At 53.0% G+C, this 26356-nt stretch overlaps 1 protein-coding gene across 1 annotated transcript in view; it reads right to left on the bottom strand.

Annotated features, from left to right (window-relative positions):
- CFAP46 (cilia and flagella associated protein 46) overlaps positions 1-26356 on the bottom strand; it is an 87705-nt gene that overhangs the window by 15697 nt on the left and 45652 nt on the right. Inside the window, exons 28-44 of the mRNA XM_060091648.1 lie at positions 23815-24004; positions 22823-23013; positions 21695-21970; positions 21031-21180; positions 17505-17653; positions 16486-16584; positions 15711-15843; positions 14866-15012; positions 13516-13716; positions 13307-13413; positions 12033-12209; positions 11016-11151; positions 7296-7484; positions 6356-6544; positions 4667-4801; positions 4399-4578; positions 3797-3967 (exon numbers count right to left, since the gene is read on the bottom strand). Coding sequence (XP_059947631.1) covers positions 3797-3967; positions 4399-4578; positions 4667-4801; positions 6356-6544; positions 7296-7484; positions 11016-11151; positions 12033-12209; positions 13307-13413; positions 13516-13716; positions 14866-15012; positions 15711-15843; positions 16486-16584; positions 17505-17653; positions 21031-21180; positions 21695-21970; positions 22823-23013; positions 23815-24004 — 2820 coding nt within the window. The remainder of the gene's footprint in view (positions 1-3796; positions 3968-4398; positions 4579-4666; positions 4802-6355; positions 6545-7295; positions 7485-11015; positions 11152-12032; positions 12210-13306; positions 13414-13515; positions 13717-14865; positions 15013-15710; positions 15844-16485; positions 16585-17504; positions 17654-21030; positions 21181-21694; positions 21971-22822; positions 23014-23814; positions 24005-26356) is intronic.

Here is a 26356-nt window from a genome sequence, read left to right as displayed (position 1 = left end):
GGCTCCCTTTTGGGACCGCAAATGCTGCTGTGACGTCTGTTCTTTGGGGACCACTGGCCGCAGGGGAGTTGCTGGGGGACGTCGCTTCCACCCCCGCCAGGGCCCCGCCTCCTCGCCCGCCCTTGGGGCTTTGCACCTGTTGCCTTTCAGCCCTTCTGGTGGATGTCTAGCAGTACCTGAATGGGGGTTTAATTTTTCCATCTTCCTGATGACCAGTGAACTTGCACGTCATTTAAAAAGTTTACTGGCCACTTGGGTATCTTTTGTGAAATTCCAGTCTTGTGATTGTTTTCTGTGGGACAGTCAGTCTTTCTCCGGCCGAGAGGGGACACCTCCTGTCTACACACAGGACACCTGCCCCTGGCCCCTCGCGTGTATCTCCTCTGCGGCTTTGCCTTTTGACTCCTGGGCTATGGTTTCGATGAGCACAAGTTCTCACTGTCAGTGCAGTACAACTGATCACTCCCCCTTTGATGGTTGGCACCTCTGTCTCCTGCGTGGTAAGTCTTCCCTACTCCGAAGGCATGCAGAGGTCCGTCCCCTTAAAGCTGCTGAAAGCTCTGCTGTGTTACCTTCGCAGGCAGAGCTGCCCTCCGTGCAGGGCTGCACCATCCGCTCTTCTGCCCGAAGTATCGCGCTTGACATCTGTCAGGTGTGGGTGGTGGGTCTGTTTCTGGGCGTTTTCTTGTCCCATCGGTCATTTTCTCCATTTGTGTGCCAATGCCACGCTGTCTTACCTTCTGTCGTTTTAAATAGATCTTGGTATCTTCTATAGTAAGCTGGCATTTCCTTACAAACATCTTACTATGGAGCCTTCCCCCACAAATACAGCTGCCTCTGTGCTTACTTAGTTCTTCTTGAATTTTCCTTTGGAAGGTTTGCAGTTTTCAGGGTAGAAGTCATGTGTATCTTTTGTTAGATTTTCCTTAGGTATTTGATTGTTTTTGATGTTACTGAAAACGGTATTATTCAGACATTGTCATTGCTTGTTTGTAGCTGGCATGTAGAGATACAACTCATGTTTACAGCCTTCAGCAGTGACCTGCCAAATCTGCGTGTAAAATCTGTTATCGAGAGACTATGGTTTTCAAGGCCCACAATCATGCTGATTGGGAATAATCAGGTTTACTTCTTCCTTTTCAGTGCTTCTGCCCTTTAGTCATTTTTTGAGTCTAATTGTTCCATTGAATAGAAGCAGTGATAGCTTTCTTGTGTCATTTTGACTCAAGGAGAAAATTTTAGTATATAGTATGATTTTTTTTTTTTTTTTTTTTTTTTTTTTTTTTTTGTGGTACGCGGGCCTCTCACTGCTGTGGCCTCTCCCGTTGCGAAGCACAGGCTCCGGACGCACAGGATCAGCGGCCATGGCTCACGGGCCCAGCCGCTCCGCGGCATGTGGGATCCTCCCAGACCGGGGCACGAACCCGTGTCCCCTGCATCGGCAGGCGGACTCTCAACCACTGCGCCACCAGGGAAGCCTTATAGTATGATGTTTGATATGGAGTTTTAAAGACATTCTTTATCAAATTAAGAAAATTATCTTCTATCTTGATTTTTTGAAATCACAGACTGGTGCTGAATTTTGACAAATTTTTTTTGCATCTATCAAGATGATCTTACGATTTTCTCCTTTTCCTCCTGTTAATACGGTGAATTATATTGAATGATTTAAAAGTATTAAACCACATGGAACACAGCCATTTGATCCTCATGTATTATCCCTTTTATAATCGCTGGATTTTACTTGCTAATACTTTGTGTCCACGTTGATGAGAGAGATTTTCCTTCCATGTAACGTCCTTGCTAGGTTTCTAGTATCGAGGCTCACTGGGCCTCTTTAAAGACAGTTAGGAAGTATTCCTTTTATTCCTATCCTCTGGAAGTGTTTTGAAGGATTATTTCTTCCTTCGATGTCTGGAAGAATTTATTGGCGAAGCCAGTTGGGTCTGGGATTTCCTTTGTGGGAATGTTTTTAATAAAAGCTTCCATTTCTTGAAGCGATATTATTCAGATTTTCCATTCTGTCCGCTTTGGTAGGTAATATATTTGGAGGAATTTGTCCATTTCATTGAAACTGTCAAATTTATTAGAGTAAGTTTATAAAAAAATAGTCCCTTATTAGCTTCTTGATGTCTGAAGGATCTCATGATGTCTTTTTATTACCGATACTGAAATTTTTGTTTTCTTTTTCTTTTTTCTTTATCGGGCCTTTCTAAGTGTTTATCAATTTTATTGGTCTTCTCTTTGGAACCAGCACTTGTCATGACTGATTTCCTCTGCCGTAAGTGTGTTTTAATTTCATGGCTTCTGCTGTTCTCGTTCTTATTTGTTTTCCATTTTTCTTAGGTGTTTTTACTCTAGCTTCTTGAAATCACAGCTTAAATCACTGTTTTTAAGACTCTCTTTTGTATTCAAGGCTGTATTTTTCCTCCACGCCCTGTTTTAGACAAGTCTCCTAGGTTTTGATATACAGTATTTTTATTCTCTAAGTCAATTTAAAATATTTTCTAAATTCCATCGTGATTTCCTCTTTGACAAACGGATGATGATAGACATACTGGTTAATTTCAAGGCAGTTGTGTGTTTTACAGGTATCTCTTAGTTACTGATTTCTGTTTTAATTTCCTTGTGGTTAGAAAACAAACTGAATGACTTCAGTGCTTTGGAACTTGTTGAGGCCTCTTGTGGCCCAGGGCTGGTCATGCTGGTGCAGTATTCCAGGCCGGGTCTGTCCAGACCTCCTGCACTCACAGACGCCCCGCACGCTTCTGCAGGCCACTGCCTCTTCATCTGCTCATCGTGCCAGCAGCCAAGAGGGCGGCTGCAGCCTCCCCGCAGAGCCGGGGTCTGTCTGCGGCTGCTCTGTCTCTGGCAGTTCTCTTTTGGGCCTTTGAAGCTGCATCACTTGTGCTCACGGATTCAGGACGGTGGTCCGCGCTGACTGGCTCCTGGGCCATTTCCCTCCAGTAAGGCATCTTAGCAGAACGCTCACTGGTTCTCACCTGTTAGTGTTTTCACGGTTCACGTACTGCTTCTCACCTCCTCCAGGCTGGCCTAGCCCAGAGCAGCCTGCACCCCGTCTTGCCTCCACCCCACAGGAGGGAAGATTCCCGTCCCTGGGTCACAGCACTGGCTCTCGGCCTGGTGACTTTTTTGGTTGTCACACCTGGGGAGGTGCTGGAGGCCAGGCCGCCACTAAACACCCATGGTGCACAGGACGGCCCCACCACAGAGAGTCATCCCGTCCTCAGAGGTCAAAAGGAGGAAAGCAGCCTAGATCAAGGGATATGAGGTCGGCCCATGCAAGTAACCATGGAAGCCCCACGAAGGAGGAGGGTGGGCTTGACCAGAGCATCCGGGCCTGTTTTCTCTGTTGAGTTTCATCAAGTTTAATTTCTTTAAATCTCCAATTCATATTTGCTAGTCCAAATAAAAGCAGAGGTGCTATTAGCTACCATGCTCTGCAAATTTCTTTCAAAATTAAACTCTAAGACTTGACTGAGTATAAAACTTTTCTTCAAACACAGCGAGGGCTGAAAGCAGAGCCCGGGGGTACCGTCCCCTCTGCGGCCTGCTGCAGCCGCCGGGCATTTATACTCGTGAGCTCGCTGACTCTTGCTGTCACCGAGGAGGTGGGCTGCTGTCCCCCCACCGGGCCCATGAGGAAGCTGCAGCTGAGAGAGGTTGAGTGACCCTCCCAGAACCACACAGCAAGCCAGGATTTGGACTCGGTCCGAGTGTGTCTGCAGAGCTGCGGGGCCAGGGGCAGGGTCAAGGGCGTCCCTAGCTTGGTCACCTTGGATATGGCGGCCAGTCTCTGCTCCACGCTGGCAAACAGGTTGGTGGACGTCCTCTCCTGGCACCTCAGCCTGTGCTGGAGCTGCAGCAGCGCGGCCAGCTGTGAGCTGCTGGTGTTGGCTGTGGCCGTGAGCAGGACATCTCGCATCTCCTCCGAGGCCGAGCAGCTCTGAAACAGACCACGGAGGCTGCCGAGGGGCCCGGGCGCCGTCCAGGGCGGGTGGGCCCCCAGGTGCTCCTCCTGGCGGCCGGCACAACCGCGGGGCAAGGCCAGGCCGGACCTTCACCACTGTGCCTGCAGGCCTGCAGCTCAGGATGCAGGGAGGAGGGCTCGGCGCTCTTGCCCTACGTCTCAGGAACACGAGCTTGGAGGGCTTCTGCTGCTCGTGCATCCATGAGCCTCCGGGCGACCTCGGGGGGCCGGACCCCTTCTTCTGGTGCCCACGGTGCTTCCTCCAATGAGCGGCATGCTTAAGGCAGAGCCCAACTGCAGCCTGGCTGGCAGGGCCACCAACGGAGGGAGCACCGGGGTCTCGGGGACCCTCCTTCTCCCCAGTGGCTAAGAGGGACCTTGCGGAAGGCGCCCAAAGCAGAGCGCACCTGAGACAGCGCCAGGAACTGGCAGGTGGCCGTGGGGTCCAGGGTGCCGACGCACTCCACCATCTCCAGGCTGGCGGCTGCGGCGATGTCCAGGAGGTTGCTGCCCAGGGCTACCTGCAGGCACTGCAGCAGCACCTCGGACGCCTGGGCCAGGTACCGCTGGGCTAGTGCCATCCTCCTCTGCGGGGCGAGGCTCAGGCTCAGGCCAGCTCCGCAGGCAGGGCGCGCCCAGGCCGGGGCTGGGGGCTGGGGGCTGGGTCAGGGGTACCTTCAGATCCCAGCCTTTCCTGCTGTGCCCCTCGGGGGTGGCCCTGAAGGCCAGCAGGCCGCCGTAGGGCCCCTTGCGGTCCTCGTCCTCCTGGATGATCTCCAGACACTTGAGGCTGCTCAGCTCAGCACCCCCCTATGGAATACACACCTCCAGTCGGCCCGCACGTCAGCATGGACGGCAGTGCCTGCCACGGCCAGGCGTCTCTGTAGGATCCCTGGATGAGGGCGCTGTGGGCGCTGGGCCGGCATCTCGCTGATTTAGGTGACCAGCAGGACCCTGGCCCAAGAGCCTGGCGTTTGGCAGGTGCAGCCAGGGTGGGGCCTCGGCATGCTCAGGTCAATGGCCTGTGCTCACTCCCCTTCAGTCCTTCAAAATCACCTCCCCGGCATCAGGCCGGCCAGGACCCGGGGAGCCAGCTGCCAGTCCGCCCCAGGGGCCCGGGGGACAAAGGCACAAACAAGGCCCTCCTGTCTGCAAGACAAGCCACCCTGACGGGGTCCTCAGGATGCCAAGGGACCCTGCCTGGGGGCAGCAGGCCTGGGAGGACCCGGGTTGACGGGGGGCCCTGGGTCTGAGGGGACATGGCACGACGCGAGGACGGGGGGCACGTTTCCCCAGCAGCCCCTCCAAGTTGGGGTGTGGTGAGGGCCGCTTCATAGACGGGACGCCCACTCAGGAAGGAGCTGTGTATCTGGTCCACGTCTGCCTGACTCAGAGCCACCTGCTCTGGTGCTCAGTAAATACTGGTTGGACAAGGGGCCAAACGCCATCAATTCACTCAAATGTGAGTCACGTCTTGCGGCCTGGAGACCCAGGACAGACAGTCACGGGCTGACCCCAGGGCCTGCGCACCCAGCTGGGTCAGGGAAGTGGAGGCACCAGCCCCAAATCACACAGGGGTGCGGCACCTGGCTGCTCGGGGCTGGGGGGTCTCCTAAAAGAGCAGGGTCTACAGGGGTAAGCCTGGCTGCACTGCCAAGCAGGTGCCTTCCAATTGGAGGAGGTGGCATCTGCAGAGGTGGTTAGGACGGTGACCTGGAGCTTCCACGGCCAGTGGCGGCAGTGGCTGTCACCAGAGCTCCTTCCGAGGGGCTCCAGGCCTTCTGAGCAGCCTTGTGGGGGGTGGGGAGTGCTGGAGAGAAGGGTGTGGGCTTCCGTGCACTGATGCAGCTGCTGGGGTCAGGGCTTCACCACACCGTATGGGTGGGGGAGGGGAGTGAGGGGGCAGGGGAGGGAGCGAAGTGGGTGGGGGCCCCCCCACTGTGCTATAGGATGCAGGCCCAGTGCTCAGGTGCAGGCCAGACGCCCAGGTGCAGAGCTGCCAGGGTGAGGGAGACACCAGGGACACCCACATTTGGGGTGGGGTGGGATGCCCCCCATAGGATGGGTCCGTCCTGCCCTCGGACCAGGGCCAGCCGTGTGCCTGCCCTTCCTCTCCCACCCGTTCTGTGCAAAGGGCGGCCGCCCCTCCCCGGGCCCGTCCCCAGAGTCCCTGTCTCTGTCCCTCCCTGTGGGCCCCGGGCAGGGCTGCTTCCGTAGCCCACATCGCCCTTCTTGACCAGGATCATTCGAGACCTGTTTGCTACCTCAGTTCTTACTGAGGTCAGGTGAGCTCTAAATACCTTGTTTCTGTTTTTTAAGCACAGGTGGTAGGTTTGTGAATCACCCAGAAGCAGCAGCACGTACCAAGAGGCCCTCCTCCCAGTAGAAGGCGGGGCGCAGGGGGTCTGCGTGCACGGCCAACAGGTGCAGGGCCTTCCCGGCCAGGCCCAGGAGCTGGGCGCGGAGCTCCACGCAGCCGGCGCACAGTGGCTGCAGGCTCCCCAGCTGGGCCAGCACGGTGTGCGCCAGGGTCCGCTTCAGGGTGAACCACCTCTTCAGGGACACAGAGCGCCTCAGTTACCCCGCCCCCGCCCCGGAAACGCAACAGGCCCCCCGCTGCAGCCCCTCCCCACCGGGACCCACCCTCTAACACCCCATGCATTGTGGCGAGTGTCTCCAAGGCTCAGGTGTTGGGAGGGTCTGCAGTCTGCTGATGGAACCTTAATTTGGGGCTGACTGACAAGGACGTGAGTTGGTATGCAGTTCCATTTCAGGACTAATTTGATCCATTTTAGGACTAATTTGATCCATTTAGAGTTACATCAAATTAATTTGATTCATACTTCATGAAGTCTAAGACAACGTCTAAAATGCCAGGACATGTTTCCCTAAAACAAATATTTTGCAAATGTAACTTATTTTCTTAACAGACTGCAGTTGACCTTTATGGACTCCTTACTGTGACGACATAACCGTCAGAGCAAACTCGCGCCTTGGGAAGGGAAGCCGTCTGTGCACAGGGGGCCTCCCCCCAAGTACGACCCCGCTTTCATTAGCCAGTTAGACGGGGCCTTTCTGAGGCCCACCGAGCTGCTGGGGGCTGCTGGGACCTGCCGGGAGCTGCCGGGGCAGGGAACCCACCCTGGTCAGAGACCTCAGGTGGGGAGGCCTGTGAAACCTGGCCTCCTGGACTCCCGCTGGCTGGTCTGCACTTCAGGCACATGGAGGTGGAGGCCCCACCGCAGCCTGACAGCCCCCGTGGGTGGGGGCCCCGGGGGACTGGTGAGTGTCCATGGATGGTTACCAGGCCGACACAAGTGTAGTCACTGGGGCTCTGCAGGTAGTCGGCCAGCAGCTTGTCCACGGAGCCCTGCTCCAGCTGCCGCTCCAGGGTCTCCTCCCACATGAGCTGGAGCGTGTCCAGACACACCTCCACGAGGCTGAGCTTGAGGTGCGCCAGCCTCCTCATCAGAGGGGTGCTGACGTTCTGTAACTGAGACGTGCGCGCAGGCAGTCACGGCACGGGCACTCCCGCCAAGGCTCAGCCTCCACCCAGTCAGCCCCGACAGTGTGCGCGTCCTGACGTGTGGATACCCACGAAGATGAGGCTGTACCCTCGCCCCCAAACACCCCTGCGCCCTCCTCCTCAACCTCCTCCTTCTTAGGCAAACATGTGGCTACTTTCTGGGTCTACAAGTTAGCTTGCACTTTCTCGAATTTTACATAAATGGAATCCTATAGCATGTACTGTCTGCCTGGCATGCTTCACTCAGTGTGGTTACGTCAGGGTCCATCCACGTTGTTGCTTGTATGTTAATCCCTTCGTACAGCTGAGCAGTGTTCTGTCGTGTCGATGCGCCAGTGTGTTTACCCACTCACAGTCTGGTGCTGTTACAAATACCACTGCTGTGAGCATTCATGCACATGTGTGTGTGTGAACACGTGCTTTCACGTCTCGTGGGTAAACAGCTAGGAGCGGATGGCTGGGGCGTACGGCGGGCCTGTGCTTAACTCTTCAGGAAATGGCCAAACCATTTTCCAAGGTGGCTGCACACATTGTGTCCCCACAGGCAGCGCAGGAGAGTTCCAGTTCCTCAGGTTGTTGCTAATATTCAGTGTGGTTGGTCCTTCAGGTTGTAACCATGTTAACAGGCGTGTGGTGCTTTTTCACTGTGGTTATGATCGGCGCTTCCCTGACTAATAACGTTGGCCATCTTTTCACCTGATTATCTACCATCCACATATTTTCTTTGGAGAAATGTCTGTCCAAATGTTTGGTCTGTTTTTATTGGGTTGTTTATGTCTTACTAAGTTTTGAAAGTTCTTTCTGTACTCTGGAGACAAGCCCTTTGTTAGATAAATGACTTGCAAACATTTTCTCCCAGTCATCGACTTGTCTTTTCATTCTCTTAATAGTGTCTTTTGAAGAGCAGAGTCCAATTTATAAATTTATTGTTTGATGGATCATGCTTTTGGTGTCATACATAAGAAATCTTTGCTAAACCTAAGGCCGCAAAGGTGTTTTCCTGTTTTCTTCTAGAAGTTTGATAGTTTTAGCTCTTACATTTAGGCCTATGATCCATTTTGAGTAAATTTTTACATATGGTGTGAGGTAAGAATTGAAGTTTATTTTTTGGATGCGGACGTCCAGTTGCTCCAGCACCACTGTTCTAACGATGGGACTTTGTTCACTGAACTCTCTGCACCTTTGCTGAAAGCCAGTTTTCTGTCTATGTGCATGTATCTATTTCTGGATTCTCTATTACGTTCCACTGATGTTTGTGTATTTTTAACACTAAAACCACACTGTCTCAATTCCTGTAGCTTTATAATAAGTCTTAAAATCAGGTAGTGTTAGTCCTCCGACTTTGTTCTTCATTTTCAAAGTTGTGTTGGCTATGTTAGGTCTTTTGAAATTCCATATAAATTTAAAAATCACTTTGTCAATTTCTAAAAAAAAACAAAACAAAACAAACCCTGCAGTATCCTGATCAGGACTGCAGATAATTTAGGGGGGAACTGACATCTTAATAACGTCAAGTTTTCTAAGCCATGCACTTGATATATCTTTCCATTTATCTAGGTATTATTTAATTTTTCTCAGCAATGTTTTGTAGTTCTCGGGGTAAGAGTTTTCACTTTTTTGTCAAATTTCATATTTATGCTGTCATAAATGGTGTTGTTTAAAAAATTTTAATATCCAATTGATCATTCCTAGTATATGGAAATATACAATTAATATTTGTATATTGTTCTTGTATCCTGCAACCTTACTAAGCTCATTCCTTAGCACTAATAGCTTTATTCTTTTGTAGATTACACATTTCTATACAGATGACCATGTTAGCTGTGAACAAAGACAGTTTTACTTCTTCCTTTCCACTCTGGATACGTTTAATTTCTTTTTCTTGCTTTGTTGAATTGGCTACAACTCTAATAAAATTCTGCATCAAAGTGGTGGAGGACTCACTGCTGTCTTATTTCTCACCTAAGGGGAAAGCATTCAATCCTTCAACATGTGAGCTCTAGTTCTTTTCATAGATGCCCTTTGTCAGATTGAGGAAGGTCCCTTCTATTGGATCTTGGATGTTGGATCTTGCTAAATGCTTTTCCTGCATCTATTAAGATGATAATTTATTTTTAATTTTTAAAAATATATGGTGAGGGCTTCCCTGGTGGCGCAGTGGTTGACAGTCTGCCTGCCAATGCAGGGGACACGGGTTCGGGCCCTGGTCTGGGAAGATCCCACATGCCGCTGAGCAACTAGGCCCGTGAGCCACAATTACTGAGCCTGCGCATCTGGAGCCTGTGCTCCGCAACAAGAGAGGCCGCAACAGTGAGAGGCCCGTGCACTGCGATGAAGAGTGGCCCCCACTCGCTGCAACTAGAGAAAGCCCTCGCACAGAAACGAAGACCCAACACAGCAAAAATAAATAAATTAATTTTTAAAAAAGAAAATTCTAAAAAAAATATATGGTGAACCAAATTGATTGATTTTGAATGTTAAACAAGTCCTGGGATAACCTCAACTTGGTATATAATCCTTTTTATACATTGTTGGACTTAATTTTCTAAATTCTGTTTAAAATTTTTCCATCTATATTCATGAAGAATAATGGCCTGTACGTTTTTGGGTTTTTTTAAAATATCTTTACCTTGTTTTGGTATCAGGCTCATAGAAGAGTTGGGATGTATTCCCTCCTTTTCAATTTTCTCAAAGAGCTTGTGCAGAATTGGTATTAATTTTCCTTAAATGTTTGGTGGGATTCACCAGTACAGCCATATGAGTCTGACATTTTCTTGGTGGAAAATCTTTTAACTACAAATTCAATTTATTTAATAGATAGAGGGCTATTCAGTTATCTGTTTCTTTTTGAGTGAGCTTTGGTAGTTTGTGTCTTCCAAGAAATTTTTCCATCCATTTCATCTAAGTTGTCAAATATATTGGCATACAGCTGTTCATGATATTCCCTTATTATCTTTTTAATATGTGTAGAGTCTATGGTGATGTCACAGCTCTTATTTCTGATATTGTTTATTTATGTCCTCTCTCTCTCTCTCTCTTTTTTGATCAGTCTGGCTACAGGTTTATCACTTTACAGATCTTCTTAAAGAAACAGCTTTTGGCTTTATTGATTTTCTTTTTAATTTTTGTGTTTTCTATTTCATTGATTTGTACTCTGATCTTCAATTTCCTTTCTTCTACTTGTTTTGAGTTTGATTTGCTCCTTTTCTCCTTTCACATTGCAGAGGGTGGTGAGATCATTGATTTGGGATCTTTTTCTCTTCTCATACAGGTGTGTAGTGCCACAAAATTTCCCCTAAGTATTGCATTAGAGATATCTTAAACATTTTGATATGCGCCCCCTGCAGCACTACAGTTGAAAATAATTTCCCTTTTGATTTCTTCTCTGGCCCATAGTTATTCTGATGTATGCTACTTACTTTCCAAACATTTGGGCATTTCCTCCATAGCTCTCTAGGTTTTTTTTAAATTGAGGTAAAAATCACAGAACACACTTACACCCTGAAGGGACAGTGAGCCCTGAATACGGTGGAACAGCTCTTCCTCTTCCGCAGCAGCTCTCTGGACCAGGTCATATGCTTCCAAGTAACATGCAGTTTTCCGTTCTTCATCTTTCTCATTTTGGGCAGATAACCTTTATTGGACAGAAGAGTGGAATTTAGAACAAAAATGTCAAAGCATTACATCATCAGTACTAATAAAATGTGTAGCATGTAATTTTCTTGTAATTATGCTGTATATTTTATTAGTACTTTAAATTTTATAATTAGATGTTTTACCTGGAAAGATATTCTCAATATATCTCAGAAAAAAAAAAAAAAAGGAGATCTGGAGTAATGCAGTAAGCACAGTATGACACTATGTTTATAAATAATTAAACTGGTGCTTGATACATCAGGTGTATACCTAATACTAATACCACAATATTAGTTGTGCTGCTTTAAACACCTAATTTTCCTGTCTGTGTTTTTTTGCATTTTTTAAAGTTCCACATATACTGCTTCTATGATAATACTGTGTTAGGTTAGGTTTCACAGGTGTCAGTTTGCTTTTCCCGCATAAAGGCTGTTTGTAATACCCTGCCCTTGGTTTGCTTGCTGTGTCTTGGACGCTTGCGTGGCCCCGACCGCAGGGGGGCCCTGGGCGGGGTACGGGGACAGGGGAGGGTCACGTGAGAGGGTTGTCGGCCCGCTGGGGCGGGGGCAGCCCGGGCCTCCCGAGGTGACGGGCGTGTGGCCGCGTGTGCACACGCGTGTCTGTGCCCGTATGGGACGTGGGAAGATGCGTGCGCCCGGGGCCAGGGCTGGGCCGGGACGACGTGGGCGGACGCCCCCCAGAGGCTGCGGACCCCAGTACGTGTCTCTGGGGGAGGATCGTGGAACCCCGCGGCCAAGCCAAGCCGTGGGGAGGCCCTGCTGGCGGCCGGGCGGGGGCTGGCCCGGGAGGAAAGCTGGGTGCGTGGGGGAAGCAGGGGAGCGCAGCGGAAGGCCGGGATGGGGGCGTGGGCCCACCCACCTCTTCATTTTGGCGCGCTCCAGCTTGATGTCCACACACTTCTCCTTGTGGCCAATGTTGGTAAACTTTTCCTCAATCTCCAACAAGCGATCATCCATTTCCATCGGCAGAAACGAGTTCTGGAGGGGCTCACAGTCCACCGGCTCCTGGACGGCTTTGATCTGGAGGCTCACACACCTGCAGGGGTTGGGGGCGGGGCAGGGAGGCGCTTCCCTGAGACTCGTGGTCAAGGCCACCGCCCACCTCTAGCTTCCATCTGGGCGCAGGGAGAAACACCTTCCCCAGCGTTTCTTGACACCAGAAATCCTACAAGCCACGTTCTTTGGTCACAATGCCATAAAATTAGAAATCACAACTCCCCACCCCACCCCTCTCTTAAAACACTCAGGGGCAGAAAAGAAAACCCACTGGAAATGGAATCCGTTCACAGGTCACACCTGCAGGCTGCTGCAGGGGGCGTCAGAGGTGCCTCTGCTAGGGGGAGAGACAGCACGGGGGCCAAGGAACCCATCCCACAGGGGTGGACAGAGCAGCCATGACAGAACAAGCCTCTCCCAGCACAGGAAGAACTCCGCAAAGACCAAGAGAGAATACAGAAAACCAGAATCAGGCAAAATCCACAATGCTTTGGTCAGTAAAGCAGAAGCTGCTCTGAGAAGGCGGATTCAGTTGGAATCTGCAAATCCAACTCAGGAGACAGACCTCGAGACTTTGCACAGTTACGAGAAAGGCACCCATGAACGTCTGTGCTGAAACCACGAGGAAACCACTTTCTAGGAGAAGATAAACGACCAGGAGGATGGCTCGAAGATAAGCTGCCGATCTGAAAGCTAACGATCTTACCTGGGGTCTCTCTCCCGTGGCCTCCCGCCTCCCAGGCAGCTGCAGAGACCCTGGTGCTGTCTCTGTGGACCTGACACGCGGCCCGGAAAACTGGCGAGCAGAGGAGGAGACAGACCAACAGACCCAGGAGGACGTCTGACCACCTGGCAACGTGGGGAGAGGAGAGGCCCGGCCTGCCCCAGCCTTATAGGCTTCCTGGAGATGGAGCCACTTCCGGGGGAGCTAAGAATCCACGGGACAAACAAGGCCACCCACCCCATCCCGAGAGAAATGCTTGCTGCCAGGAAGGGATGCGGGCGGAGGCTGTGGGCACAGGGCCCTGTCCTGTGAGTCTCTGAACTTCGTAGGCTTGAAATTTGGCTTAAAAATCAATAGATTGCACAAAGTAAACCACTATTTTCATGTTAACGTTTTTTCTTACAAAACATTACCTGGCTTCTAGGTCTGTGGTCATGAATTCCAATACGGGCATTCGGTTCGGTCTCTCCTTCTTAAGAACGTTGAAGGTATCCATGAGCTTCTCGAACAGCTGGCAGACCTGAGGCAGGCCCTGCAGGGTCACGGGGGCCCCCGCTGCCCCGCCCCTCCCCCCACCCCCCGCAGGCTGCACCGCCGGGCGGGCACGCGGCCGGCCCCTCACCACTGCCTCTCTCCTCTCCTTCTCGGTGGACAGGAGCGTGTCCGCCAGGGTCAGGGTGGAATCGTACCAGAACTGCTCACCGCCCCCCAGGTGCTGGGCCTTCTCGATCATCTTCCTGGCTTGCCCATACTTCTTTTCCTTGTTTGCCAACCGTGCCAACAGGTGCAGGCATTTCGATTCTGCACAAGGATCGTCGAGCTCCTAAAAATGAGGTGCGTGTTGAGACAGGACGGGGAGTGGCGGGGGAGAGTGAGCGAGACAGAGACAGAGACAAAGAGACAGAGAGACAGAGAAACTGAGACAGAGAGAGACGGCAGCCGTGGCACCAGGCCTCTGCACACACTGTCGGAGCTCTTGTCTGGCGACATGGCTGCAGTGTGAGGGCACAGGGGCTGGGCTTGATGCCTGTGTACGTGTTAAAACCTACTCCCCTGACTCTGGAAAGCACTGACAGCCCTGGAAAGCCTGCCCCTGGCAGCAGGAGGGTTGGGTGGCGGCCAGGTGGAGGTGAGGGCAGCATGTGGATGACTCTTTCGTGGGTCTGGGGGAGGCTGACAGGGAGGGTCACGGATGCACGGCCACAGGACACGGGACTGCGGCGTCTGTGGCATGTGGGTGTCGGCTCACAGCCCGCCACCTCCTTCGGCCACGTGTCCACCCTCAGGTCCCCAGTCCTGGCCCCGGGAGCCCCTCCATGCCTGTGCTCCTCTGCATCCCCCCAGGGCCCACCCTGGCCGCTTCCCTTCAGCAGCCGCACGGCCTTCTTGGTCCCTTCCCAGGCCACGCTCCCTCCTGAGTCTGGTCTGCACACACCTGTCCCCCTGCCTAAGACATAGAGCTGAACCTCCCAAGGCTGTGAATCTTTTGTACCTTTATTAGGGATGCTTCTCTCTCTGGAGTTCTTCTACAAAGAAAGTGCCAGCCTGTCTGGTTCTGTAGCTTTGCCCCACCCTCCCAGGGAACAATTCTGAACCTGCACCATCTATCTGCCTCTTAGAACAAAACCGAAGCCCTAGGCCTCTCCAGGGGCACCCGTCCACATGCACATCGAGAGGCCGGCTCAGAAACAGAAGGGGCCCCGCAGCCCAGGAGGAAAAAGAGGCTCTAACACACTCTGTTGAAGGAGCTCGAGAAACCAGAGGAGCAGACAGACTAAGGACGTGAAGGACAGACCTCCGGCAGAGCTGGATCTGCACATGGGAGTTGGACGGGTGCTCTAGAACAGGCTTCAACACAGACAGGTCCCTGCCTCCCAGAGAGAAGTGTCTCAGCGGGGGCGCGGAGCTGGGGGGCTGCTTCTCGGGGGAAGAGGCCCCACAGGTGCAGTGGGCCGGGCAGGTGTGGCCTCACCTGGAAGGCCAGGTACGCCTCTGACAGGAGCAGCCGCGCAGGCTGGTACAGGTCCAGCTCCAGCAGGACTTCAGCCTTGAGGGTCCACAACTGCGGGAAGGACATTCCATCCAGGCCCCTGCCGGTCTCTCCGTTTATCTTCAAAGTCTGTGAGACATGCAGGCCCGCGGGTGCTGCGTGGGTGCAGGGCCCGCACTGTCGAGCGAGGCTCCCCACCGGCCCCGCACTCGCAGAGCCCAGCCCCCACTCTGGCGCCCGAGGCCGGGCTGTCCCCCGGGACGTGTGTCTCTCCTCACCCACCAAGCAGCCCCGGGTGCAGGTGGCTCGCCTGGCCCGGCTCGCAGGAGGGGTCTCTGCACTCTGGGTCCCGGCCATCCCCCACCACGAAGGGAGTCCCAGGTGTGGCACTCCCATGGTACCAAATGCTTATGACCTCGGAGCATGGCGGTGGGGATGGTTATTTCCTTTACGGGCGAGCCCACCACCGGACGGGGTCGGGGGCAGGCCGGTGGGTGCTCAGACCTCCTGGCCACTCTGGCTGCGAGGGCCTCGCCCTTTCCCCCTTCCGGTTGGCGCGGTAGCTCTCCCCGGGGGGGCACCCGCTGCTCCCAGCCCGTCCTATCTGAACTGCAGCTCAGGCCCTGCAGTCCCATCTTCCACGGGAACTTCCAGGGCCCGCAGGGAGGGGACACATCCCATCAGTCCCTGGATTTCCCAGGAAACCCGGCACCAGGATTTGGAGGCAGCAGGCAGTTCAGACAAGTCTGAGCTTTACTGGCTGGAGCGGGGCCTGTCACTGCCCCCGCTGGGCTAGGAACCAAGGTGCTTCTGCAGAGCGAGGCTACCTTATCCTTTGCTACGAGGGGCTTCATCTCTGCTCGCTGGGCTGGAGTGGGGGGCTCGCTCAGTGCTGGCAGACTTTCTTCTAATAGAGGTTCCTTATTTTTCTCCTTTTTCAAGGCAATTTCTTTTCTGCAGCTGATATAAGTAAAACAGGCATTATGCCAAAGAAGAAATACAATGGCCAGAGACACCTGAAAATGTTTGATTTCAGTAGTAATCAAAGAAATACAAATGAAAATAGCTACAAGAAGCTGCTATCCACTCACGTGTTTACAAAGATTTTTTTTTAATTCCCATATGGTTTAGCAGCATATATGACTCCCAAATTTCCACCCCTAGCCCATTCTCGCTTCCAGACTCCAGGCTCATGCATCCAGCTACTCATCTGACATCCCGACCTGGATGTTTAACACGAATCTCAAACTTACGTCCAGGCCAGAACTCCACCCCCTCTGGAAAGGCAGCCCACAGAGGCCCCCGCCCAGCTCCTGATTCTTGTGGGACCCTCCTTCCCCATGTGCCCTCAGGATGCCGCCTCCTTCACCCATCCCGCTCCACCTGGCCCCCTGCACATGCCTGGTGCTCTGTGTCCCTCCCTCATGCGGCCCCAGCCTGGGAGACGCCCACACACGGGAGGGCAAGTGGGGAATGAACTGCTCCTGCTGCCCAGCCGTGGTGGGAGACGGGGCCTGGGGCCCGAGGACACGCGGCCGAGAGCAGGGCCGGTGCCTGAGCAGCACCACGGCAGGGGGAGCTCCGCGGCCTCAGCTGACTTACCTCGCCTGCTCCACCTCGCAGATGTAGGCGTGCCCGACCACCTCCTCGTGGAAAGTGGCTGCTTCCCTCAACTTCAAGTCAGAACAAACCAGGGCAAGTCTACGGGGGTGGCGAGAGGAGCATCAGCCCTGAGTCGGGCCGCCCTGGGCTCAGCCAACTGGATACAAGTTGGTAAACGGGAAAAGGAATGGATAATCTGAAGATATTTTCTATAATTTGTAAAGCTAAGCCAGATTACTAGGGAAAAATAACAGATGGCTCCATCAAATTTCAGGTAGAGCACATTTTTACACTCATTCATATATTTTACTCCATACACATTTATAGTCTCAGGGTCATCTTTCGAGGTCAAGACGAGGCGCAGTGGGTGGGGCTCCGACCCGTTACAACTTGAAGCAAACAAGCTCTGCTTTGATTCTTGTGTAAAACAGTTGTATTGTGAAATGATTTCAAGTTTCCAGAAAAGTTACACAAACACTACAAAGAATTACTACATCCTTCACCACCCAGGTTCTCTCTCTCCTTCTCTCTCAATTTTATATATGTAAAAATCTATTAACATTTTATATAAAAATATAAAAATAGTATATAGAAAAATTATTTCCTGAATAATAATATAAACTTTCATATATAGTTCAGGAAATAATTAAAAATTATTTACACATAAATTTTATTTAAAATTTATATATCTAAAAGGTTTTCCTGAACTATTTGAGAGTAAGTTGAAGACACAATGCTCCTTTTTTCTACTTATTCTACTTCAGTGTGTATTTCCTTGGAATAATCATATTCTCTTAAGAACCAGGTACAAATTTTAAAACTAAAAATACTACTTTTATGTTTAGGTATTCTGATTTATTTGGCTTTACAAATCTTAGGGACTTTATTATTTATATAAATAGTCAACTACAGAATTAATATTTTAAAATCTTATTTCGTTTTATATTGCTTTGGGAAATATTCACTTTAGCCACTTAAATGTCTCCCAGCTCCCCTGAAAATAAAGCAGGTGTACCAACCGGAGGTGGTAGAGGTCCTTGAGGCTCTTGCTGTCGACCACGGAGGCTGCAATGAGTACCCCCAACTGCAGGACCGGGATGGTGAGCTCGTGAAGGAACACCTTCTGCAGGGCCTCGACCAAGTGGTCCAGATAGTATAAACTGTACGTCTACATCAATACACAGCAAACATGTAAGGTCAAAGACGGGGGAAGGGTAGGCCCCCAGCTCACAGGGTCTTCCCTCCAGGAACTCTGTCCCCGCAGTGCCACGTGCACAGGGGTGCTGAACTAGTGTCTGTTGAGGGAAGGAATGACGTGCTCTCTGCCTCCTTTCCTTCAGTTAATGGCTTTCAGCTTGTCGTGTGCAATTTCCTGGAATCTTCACCCAAGTATAAAGATGCTCACAAGAAACATCCATCTGCTTTCATTCAAATTAATGTCTTTGTTTCATTTCTTTATATACACATACAACTGCTTTCAAATTTAATATAGACAGAGACGAACTAATACTTCTTATAATGTCACACTAGGTTTGATAAAACAATTATTCTTCAGTAGAAAATTAGAGAAGTTGGATGAGCTATTTTAAAAATCTGCTTAAAAGCACTGAAGAGTGAACAATGCAGGCAAAAATGACTGGGCCGAGACATGGAAGAAGATGTGAATTGAGAGATGTGAAGCTGGCATATTGGGATACACGTGTCCTGGGATGTCTGCTGACAGAAGAGGCAGCTGAGAGCCTGAACAGCACCTGTGACTTTTCCTTTGCAGGTGGAGTTGAGGGCCCACTGAAGGCTAATGTCCTGACTGGGTCCCCAAAGCCCGCACCTGAGGCTTAAGGGCAATGAAGTAAAACAGCCCTGTCAGGGGTTACACCCCAGCCCAGTGGTATTCGGGTGGCCTGGAAAGCGTGTGGTTTTTTTGAGAGACTAATAATTGATCATTCCTGGTGAGGCCGCTCAAGAAAGAGAGTGGGGGGAGACACAGAAATCTTTATAGATTCTACAGACACTATAAGATGAAACTAGGACATTAAGAACCACATTATGCCAATAAATTTAAAATTTTATATTAACTGGAAACATCCTAGAAAAACACAACCCACCATTACAAAAGAAATATAAAATCTGAAGCGTTCTGTAACTGTTAAGTAAATTGGATCCATATTTTTAAATCTTCTCAAATGGATCTAGGCCCAGAAGTCTTCACCAGGGAATTCTTCCAAACATTTAAGGAAGAAATAACAGCTAATCTTACACAAATTCTTCCCAAGAAGAGTTAAAAAAGGGAACACTTTCTAATTGACTAAAAGGTCAGTGTGATGTTGTGATACAACAAGACACACCTCTGGTCTTTGTTCTTGGGTCCTGGCACTGAGCTCCTACAACCCTCGGGATTTTGTGGTTCACAAGCCGCTTTTAACCACACCTGAGTTTACACTCGCAAGGTGACTCCTGGCCATCCCTACAGAGCTTCAGGATGGGGGCTGGCGGCCAGAGGAACCAACCACGGGACGGGAGAGTGAAACCCTCAGCCCCGTCCCGATATCTGGGGAGGGGAGGGGCTGGAGGCTGAGTTAATTCCCAACGGCCTGCGAGCCCATCAGCCGTGCCCTGTCCCGGAACCTGCATGGAAACCCTGCGGGAAGGGGTCTGGAGAGCTTCTGGGCTGGTGAACGTGTCCACCTGCCAGGAGGGTGGCGCCCGGCACACCCCAGCTCCACGGGGACAGGCTCTCCTGTGCTCGGGACCCTGCCACACCTGCCCCACGGACCTCCTCATCGGGCTGTTCATCTGCATCCTTTACAACATCCTCTGTAACAGACCAGCGATCTAGTTAAGTCAAGCGTTTTCCTGAGTCTGGGAGCTGTCGTGGCAAACATCGAACCTGAGGAGGGGGTCGTGGGAACCCGATTCATGGCCACACTGCACGGAGGGCAGTGGCCGGGGGACCCGACACTTGTGACTGGCGCCTGGTGGGGGCGGCCTCGAGGGACGGAGCCCTGACCCTGTGGGGCCTGCACTGACCCTGGCACGTAGTGCCAGAACTGAGTTAAATGGGGGGGGGGTCACCCAGCTGGTGTGCACGGGGAGCTGATTGTTGTGTGGTTGTTGTGTGGAAACCCACACACCTGCGGTCAGAAGCGCTGGGAGAGAAAACAGTTCCGAGCCAGGGCAGGTTTTTACCACTTCCTGACAGGCGTGCAGTATGAAAGGAAAATTAAACACCAATTTCCTCATGAACATAGAGGCAAACACCCCAAACAAAATACTAGCCAGCTGAATCTGATGATAAATGAAATGAATAATACATCTCAACCAAGGTGACATGATTCTGATAACCATTAGGGAAAAAAATCAACATAATTAAAATAAGGAAAGAGAAAACCATTATTTGATAGATGGAGAAAAATATTTGATAAAAATCTATAGCCATTTGTGATTAAAACTCTTAGCAAATAGAAACAAAGGAACTTCCTTAATCAATAAAGAATACCTATAAGCACCTACAGCAAACATCGATGACACTGAGTGAAATGCTGAACCCCCCTTGCTAAGACAGGGAGCAAGCTAAGAAGGTATCACCATCTCTGCTCAGCGCTGTGTTGGTGGCAGCCAGTGGAATAAGGAGATAAAAAGTGTAATGATCGGAAATGAGGAAAAACGTTTGCGGACGAAAAGCAGACTCTGTGTATACACATAGAATCAAAAGAATCTACAGATTGATTACCAAACTTATCTAGAAGTGAGCTAAACCGATGGCTGCAAGGTCAAGATGAAAACAATTATATTTCTAGATTTCGTCTGGAGTTTTAAAAAATGAAACAAAAGAGGTATATTTATAACAGCAGCACAAACATCAAATACATAGAAATAAATCTAATGTGTGTAACCTCCACGCATAAAACTCAAATCCACTATCAAGAGAAGTTACAGAAGGACCTGCGTCAACAGAGAGCTAGAACACGCTCATCGACTGGAATGTTCAATGTGGCAAAGACGTCAGTTCTCCCCCGAACCTAAAACTGATCTCGAGATTCAATGCAATCACAGCCAAAACTCCACCAGGGTTTCCAATGGAAGCCAACAAGCTGACTCTAAAAGACACACGGAAACACATGGACGACGGAAAGGACATCCAAGACCTTACTGAATAACAAGGTCAGGAAATGTTCTCTCCCAAGCAGTCCAGGTGACGAACCTCAGTAGCTCAGCCAGTGAGGTGTCAGTGCGGGTGTGGACGCCTGATTCATGACAAGCGTGGCAAAGAAGCCAGGCAAGCAATTTTTCAACACGTGGTGTTAGAACATTCAGCTCTCCAGATCGGAGAGCTCAAAACCGGATCCTTCACCTCACAGCACACACAGGAACCAATTTCAAGTGGATCTAAATCTGACACGTAGAAGTAGAAGTTCCCTGAGCAGAGCCCTGTTTCTGTGCATCCCTCTCTGGTCTCACTTCACATCGGAAAGCGTCATCTGTGACAACAAGCCAGGAGGCAGGACACGGACACAGGCCTGGGACGGCATCTTCAGGTCCACTCACCGGCTTCTGGAGAGTTGATGGGTTGACGGCAAAGTTGCTCTGATCCTGTTTAAATACTGATATGGCTTCTTCGGGGCAAGCGTAGGAAGCCCACTCTTCTATGCTTGCTGGTACGTCTTCAAGGCGTTTGCCAGGAGTGGGGCTTTGAAGCTGCAAAGCAGGAAGCCAAGCTCTGTTTTAGGAGGCGGAGCTCGAAGCAGACACCCAGGTGGCCCCGCGGGAAAGGACGGGTCGGCAGCGCTTCTGGGGACGTGCGTGGCGCCCTCCCTGGGCTGCCAGCCCGACGGTGAGCCACGCTGGACCCACACGTGTCTCCACTTCCTGGAGAGCACGGTGATGGGGGAGGGAGGCGGGGGCGTCCCCAGTGGGGACAGTGAGGCGGGACAGCCGGGAGGGGCGCTGCCGTGAGCACAGCCCCAGACACAGGCAATTCCTCCGGTGACAAGGTGACGTGCAGCACAGGCCCCCAGTGGATGGAGAGAAGGTGCTGTCCCGCCCCGCGTGGCCAGGGCCCAGATGCACCTGGGCAGAGGGAGGGACCCGCTCTGGGAACGCAGATGACAGACCACAAGGGAGAAGCCAGACCCTCCCCGTGTCACCGCCTAACACCTGGGGCAGGGGGACCAGAACCACTGGCTCCACTTCCCAGGGCGGGAAACCGGACAGAGCAGCCAGGACGGCCCTGCCCTCTGCTGCCCAGCATCTGGGATGAGGAGCCTTGAGGGCGGTTGGGGCAGAGCCTGGCCACCCGGGAGGGCACGGTCACCTGCTTCGAGTCCCTGTCCTTGTCTTTCTCTCTGCCCTTGTCCTTGTCCTTGTCCTTGTCTTTTTCTCTGTCTTTGCTTTTCTCCTTCTCCTTTTGAAGCAACAACGAATGTGAACTCACTGCTGCTGGAATTCTACTTTCTGAAATTGATTTTCCTGCTGTTAATAAAGAAACCTGGGAAAAGAAAACCCGAATTTGCATCACTGATAACAGAAGCAGGTCCCCCTCCTCCCACGCACTCATGGGAGGCAGTGGCCCAGCCATGAGCCGCCCGGCGCAGAGGTGGCGGCAGTGCCCCTTGGTGGGTGGACACGCGGCCGCCCTCCTCTGCCCTCGGGGGGCTTCCTCCAGGACTCTGGGCCTGCGGGGACGCACAGCTGACCCTTAAGAAGAGCTTGTCAGCCCCACAAAATGAATTAACGTCTCTAATGAAGAACACACTCAAGTGACTTTTAGCGGTTCTCAAAGAATTGCCGAGTCGCCGCGTGGTGGGTGGTGGGTGGTGGGTGGTGGGTGGTAGTGGCCTGGGGCACCTTTAAGACCCAGGATGGCCTTCCCAGTCCTTCCTGCTGCCAATGGGCAATGGCCCTGTTGTCCCCAGCATATGGCCGGGGTCAGGGTGCAAACCTGCGCCCAGAAGAAAGGCCTGTCCTGCCGACACTGTCCCACTGGGCGGGCACCGACGGCGGGAGGTCCTTGAGAGCAAGAGTCGACCAGGAGCTGCCCCGGGGGCCCCGTAAGGAGGTGGTGGGAAGGAGGGCAGCTCGGAGGCCGTGCGGAGGGGGCACAGAGAAGGTTCTGGAAGCCCAGTGGCAGCGCGGTGGAAAGACAGGGTTCTGCGGGTGGTTGGGCAAAGGCGCTGGGGTGAGTCTTGGAGAGGAGGGGCCCCTTCGTAGGGAGCAGAGAGGCCCTCCCTCCTCCCCTGAGTCCCCAAAGCAGGGAGGGTGCTGCTGGGAAGGAGGGGAGGGGGACGCTGTCCCGGGAGAGACACAGGACCTGTGTAAGTGCAGGTTCCCGGGGCCTCACCTGCCAGATGCGGCGGAGACAGGTGTAGGCCATGAGGCAGTGGTCCCGGTGGCTGGCGGCGCTCGGGGTCACCACCAGGGCCAGCAGTGTGTAGGCGCGGGCCAGCGTCTCCAGCTGCCGTACATTCCGAAGCTTCTCCAGGGAGGGGGGCCCCGAGCCCTCTGGGGCCGCCGGAGTGGACACCTGCTCTTCTGGAAGACAGGGTGCCGCTGGGTGTCCTCCCTGCCCGCCCCCTGCGCCCGCCTGGTCCCCAGGGGCCCCTGTCACCCGGCCTGGGGTTGAGACTCTTCCAGAGGGGGGCGCTGCCCTCACAGGGGCCAAGGCCATCCTCAGGGACGGACCTCCCAGGGCTCCCCCAGCGGAGACAACAGGCCCACCTGCAGGGACTCTGCGGCCACCGTTGGGGCTGTGAGGGGACACTGCCCCAGGGCGGGCTGGCGGCCTGGGCTCTGGGGTCTACTTGGAGCCTCCTCCCCACCGTGGTCCACCCTAGCTGCTCTGAGCTGGGCGTCTGGCGGCACCCAGACACGGCTGGACGTCGTGTGGACGTGTCCTCGAGCCTTCAGCACGTGCAGACAGGAGGCGGCCCCTCTCCTGGGCCCCTGAATTCTGCAGGCCCGGGAGGAGGCTGCCTCGGTGCCGGGCAAGTCGGCCCGCTGTTCTGAGGCTCCTCTGCTGCCCGGGGCACCCATCCTACTGGAGCTTTGTCCCGCCTTTCGGTGACAGCTCTCAGGCCAGACCCAGAGAAGGACCAGAGGGGCTGCCGGGAGGCTGCCACCCCTCCCTCCGTCCATCCGGCAGGGCTCCCACCACCTCCCTATCACGCCTGGGCTGGGCCTTCTTGGTGGATGTGCTCTGCTGGAGGGGGAGGACCAGCACCCAGGGAGGCGGGGCCCTGACCTCGCCAAGTCCACAGGGCACTGGCCTGGGGGCGGCGTCGCAGGGACGGTGGAGCCCAGGAGCCCCTCGCGGTGGGCGGCCCCTCCCCCAGCCATTGTGCCGCTCACCTGTGGCCCCCGCACCTGCCGGCTCCGGGGAGCCCCTGTCGGGCTGCATCCTCAGCAGGATGTCAATCGCCCACTCCAGGTGGAAGATGACGTCTTCGAGAGGAAACTGTTTGTGGTACAGCCACTCGCTGAATTCCATGATGCAGTCAACCTTCTGCCACTCACTCTCCGGCTTCTTTGGGATTAAACGGAAAAGGATGGTGAAGACACACACCTGCCACTCAGCAGCCCGAGAACCACACTGCAGGTGTTGTGTTTCTCCACCTCCTAGAAACAGAGGGGCTCCTTCTCACCCGTCTCTACCGTCACGAGGCCACCAGGCTCAGCAAGACCTCCCACGTGCAGTGGGCAGCAAGACCAGAGCCAGGCGAGTGTCCCCGGCCTCTGCTGCCTGCGGACGCCCCGCCGCCTGCCCGCCGGACCCCTCGCAGTTCCCACGTGTCCCTCCCGCCTCTGGGGCAACGCCGGCCTGAGGGGCTCTCTGCCAGCGCCCCACCATCTGCCCTGGGTCTCCTCCGGCACTTGGAGGTATGGACTGTTCTGTGGCTCACAGGGCTCGGAGGGCAGGGAAGATGCTGCACCGTGCAGTGTGCAGCCCGAGTCAGACCCAGTATCGCGCATCAATCATCACTGCACCAAGGGAGGAAGCTGCCACCCCCCCGCCCCCCCGAGAGCGGAGCCAGCCTGCCTTCCACTTGCCGGGCCCCAGGCCCCACACCCCACACCTCACGCCTCACACGCCAGGAGGAGGAGGATGCGCGGCCGGAGGTGAGGGAAGGGGCAGGTGGCGGTGGGACACGCAAGGTCAGGGCGGACTCTCCCCAGGACACTGCTCGACGTCACCAGGGAGGGAGGGGCGTTGACGGGGCCTCCCAGCCCTGAGTGGGGTCCTCCCCCCTCACTAGCAGGTGGGCAGAAGGGAAGGAGGAGTGGCCCTGAGCGCTGGGGGCCTGGAAGCCAGGTGACAGACGACCATGAGTGCCGAGGAGGGGTCAGACGGGGCCTCAGAGTGACTGTGACCATGTGGTCACGGGTGGCTTTGACAGGAGCTGTGCAAGAGAGACGACGGGGACGAGGGCGGTGGAAGAGAGAATGGTCATCGTTTCAACAACGGTGCTGGGAAAAGCAGGCAGCCACACGCTGAGGAAAGGAGCAGGACCCCTACCTCGCACCAAACACGAGGCTGAACTCAAGAGGGATCAAAGACTTAAATGTAAGAGCTGAAACTATGAAACTCTTGGAAGAAAACGTAGAAATCTTCATGACCTTGGATTACACTTTGGTTTCTCAGCTACGTTGCCATAAGCATAAGCAGAAGAAATAGATAAGTTGGACTTCATCAAGATTATAAACTTTTGTGCTACAAATGACATCATCAAGAATACGAGAAAGTAGTTGAAAAGACAACCCACAGAATGAGAGAAAATATGTACAAATCATATATCTGATAAGGGACTTGTATCCAAAATACATGAAGAATTCCTACAACTCAGCAATAAACAGACAAGAAACCAATTTTTTTTAAAAAAGGGCAAAGGATTTGAATAGACATTTCTCCAAAGAAGATGTACAAATGGCCAATTAGCACATGAAAAACATGCTACTAGTTACTACATTAGTTACTAGGGAAATGCAAGTCAAACCACGATTCAAATAGTTAAAGAGAGCCATCACATGACCTGGTAGTTCATTCCCAGGTATGTGCCCAAGAGAACAGCTGTAACGTGTCCGTGCAAACACTTGCACACAGATGTCCACAGCAGCCCAGTCACAAGAGCTCATAAGTGGAAGCAACACCGAGGCCCATCGGCACAACATCCATCCACACGATGGAAGATCATTCAACCACCAGCAGTGAAGCCCTGACATGCGCTTCAACAGATGGAGCTTGGACGTGACGTCCAGGGAGGGCAGCCGGACACAGAAGACCCACCTCGTCTGGTTCCATCCGTGTAACGCTGGCTCACTGGGGCTGGCGGGGGTCGGGGGAGGGACATCGTGCCCACGGACCTGGGTTTTGGGGGGCTGGTGAAGTGTTCTAAAATTGATTGTGATGATGGCTGCATAGCCCTGTGAATTTACCATAAAGCACCTTGTACCCCTAAGAAGAAAGAAACGAAGGAAGGAAGGGGTGGAGAGCCTTTCCAAGGAGTCTGTGCAGAGCGTTCCGGCAGCTCGGCTCGGCCAGCAGCCGCCCCGTCCGTGGCACCACCTGCTCCCCCGGCACAGCTGCCTGGCCCCAGGAACCCTGGCCTGGGCTCCAGGCACAAGATGCAGGGGCACCCACGGCCACTTGTAGTGGACCCAGGCCTCTGCTTGACCGCTGGGTGATGACCACACGGCCAACGATGGAGCCTGTGTTTGGACCCCTTCCCGGGAGACACCCCGACCCTGGAGCGCTCTGAAAACCTCGGTAGGATCCGCTCCATGAAGGGGAAACATTCTGCTCAACAGAAAAGCCTGTCAGGTGCCTGCCGCAGGGCACATCTTTGGGGAGGCTTCAGTCCCACCATCAAGGGGACTTCTT

Source organism: Mesoplodon densirostris, chromosome 1 (genome assembly GCF_025265405.1).
Source record: "Mesoplodon densirostris isolate mMesDen1 chromosome 1, mMesDen1 primary haplotype, whole genome shotgun sequence".
In the NCBI taxonomy this organism is placed as follows: domain Eukaryota; kingdom Metazoa; phylum Chordata; class Mammalia; order Artiodactyla; family Ziphiidae; genus Mesoplodon; species Mesoplodon densirostris.
This window is presented reverse-complemented; position numbering and strand designations above follow the sequence as displayed.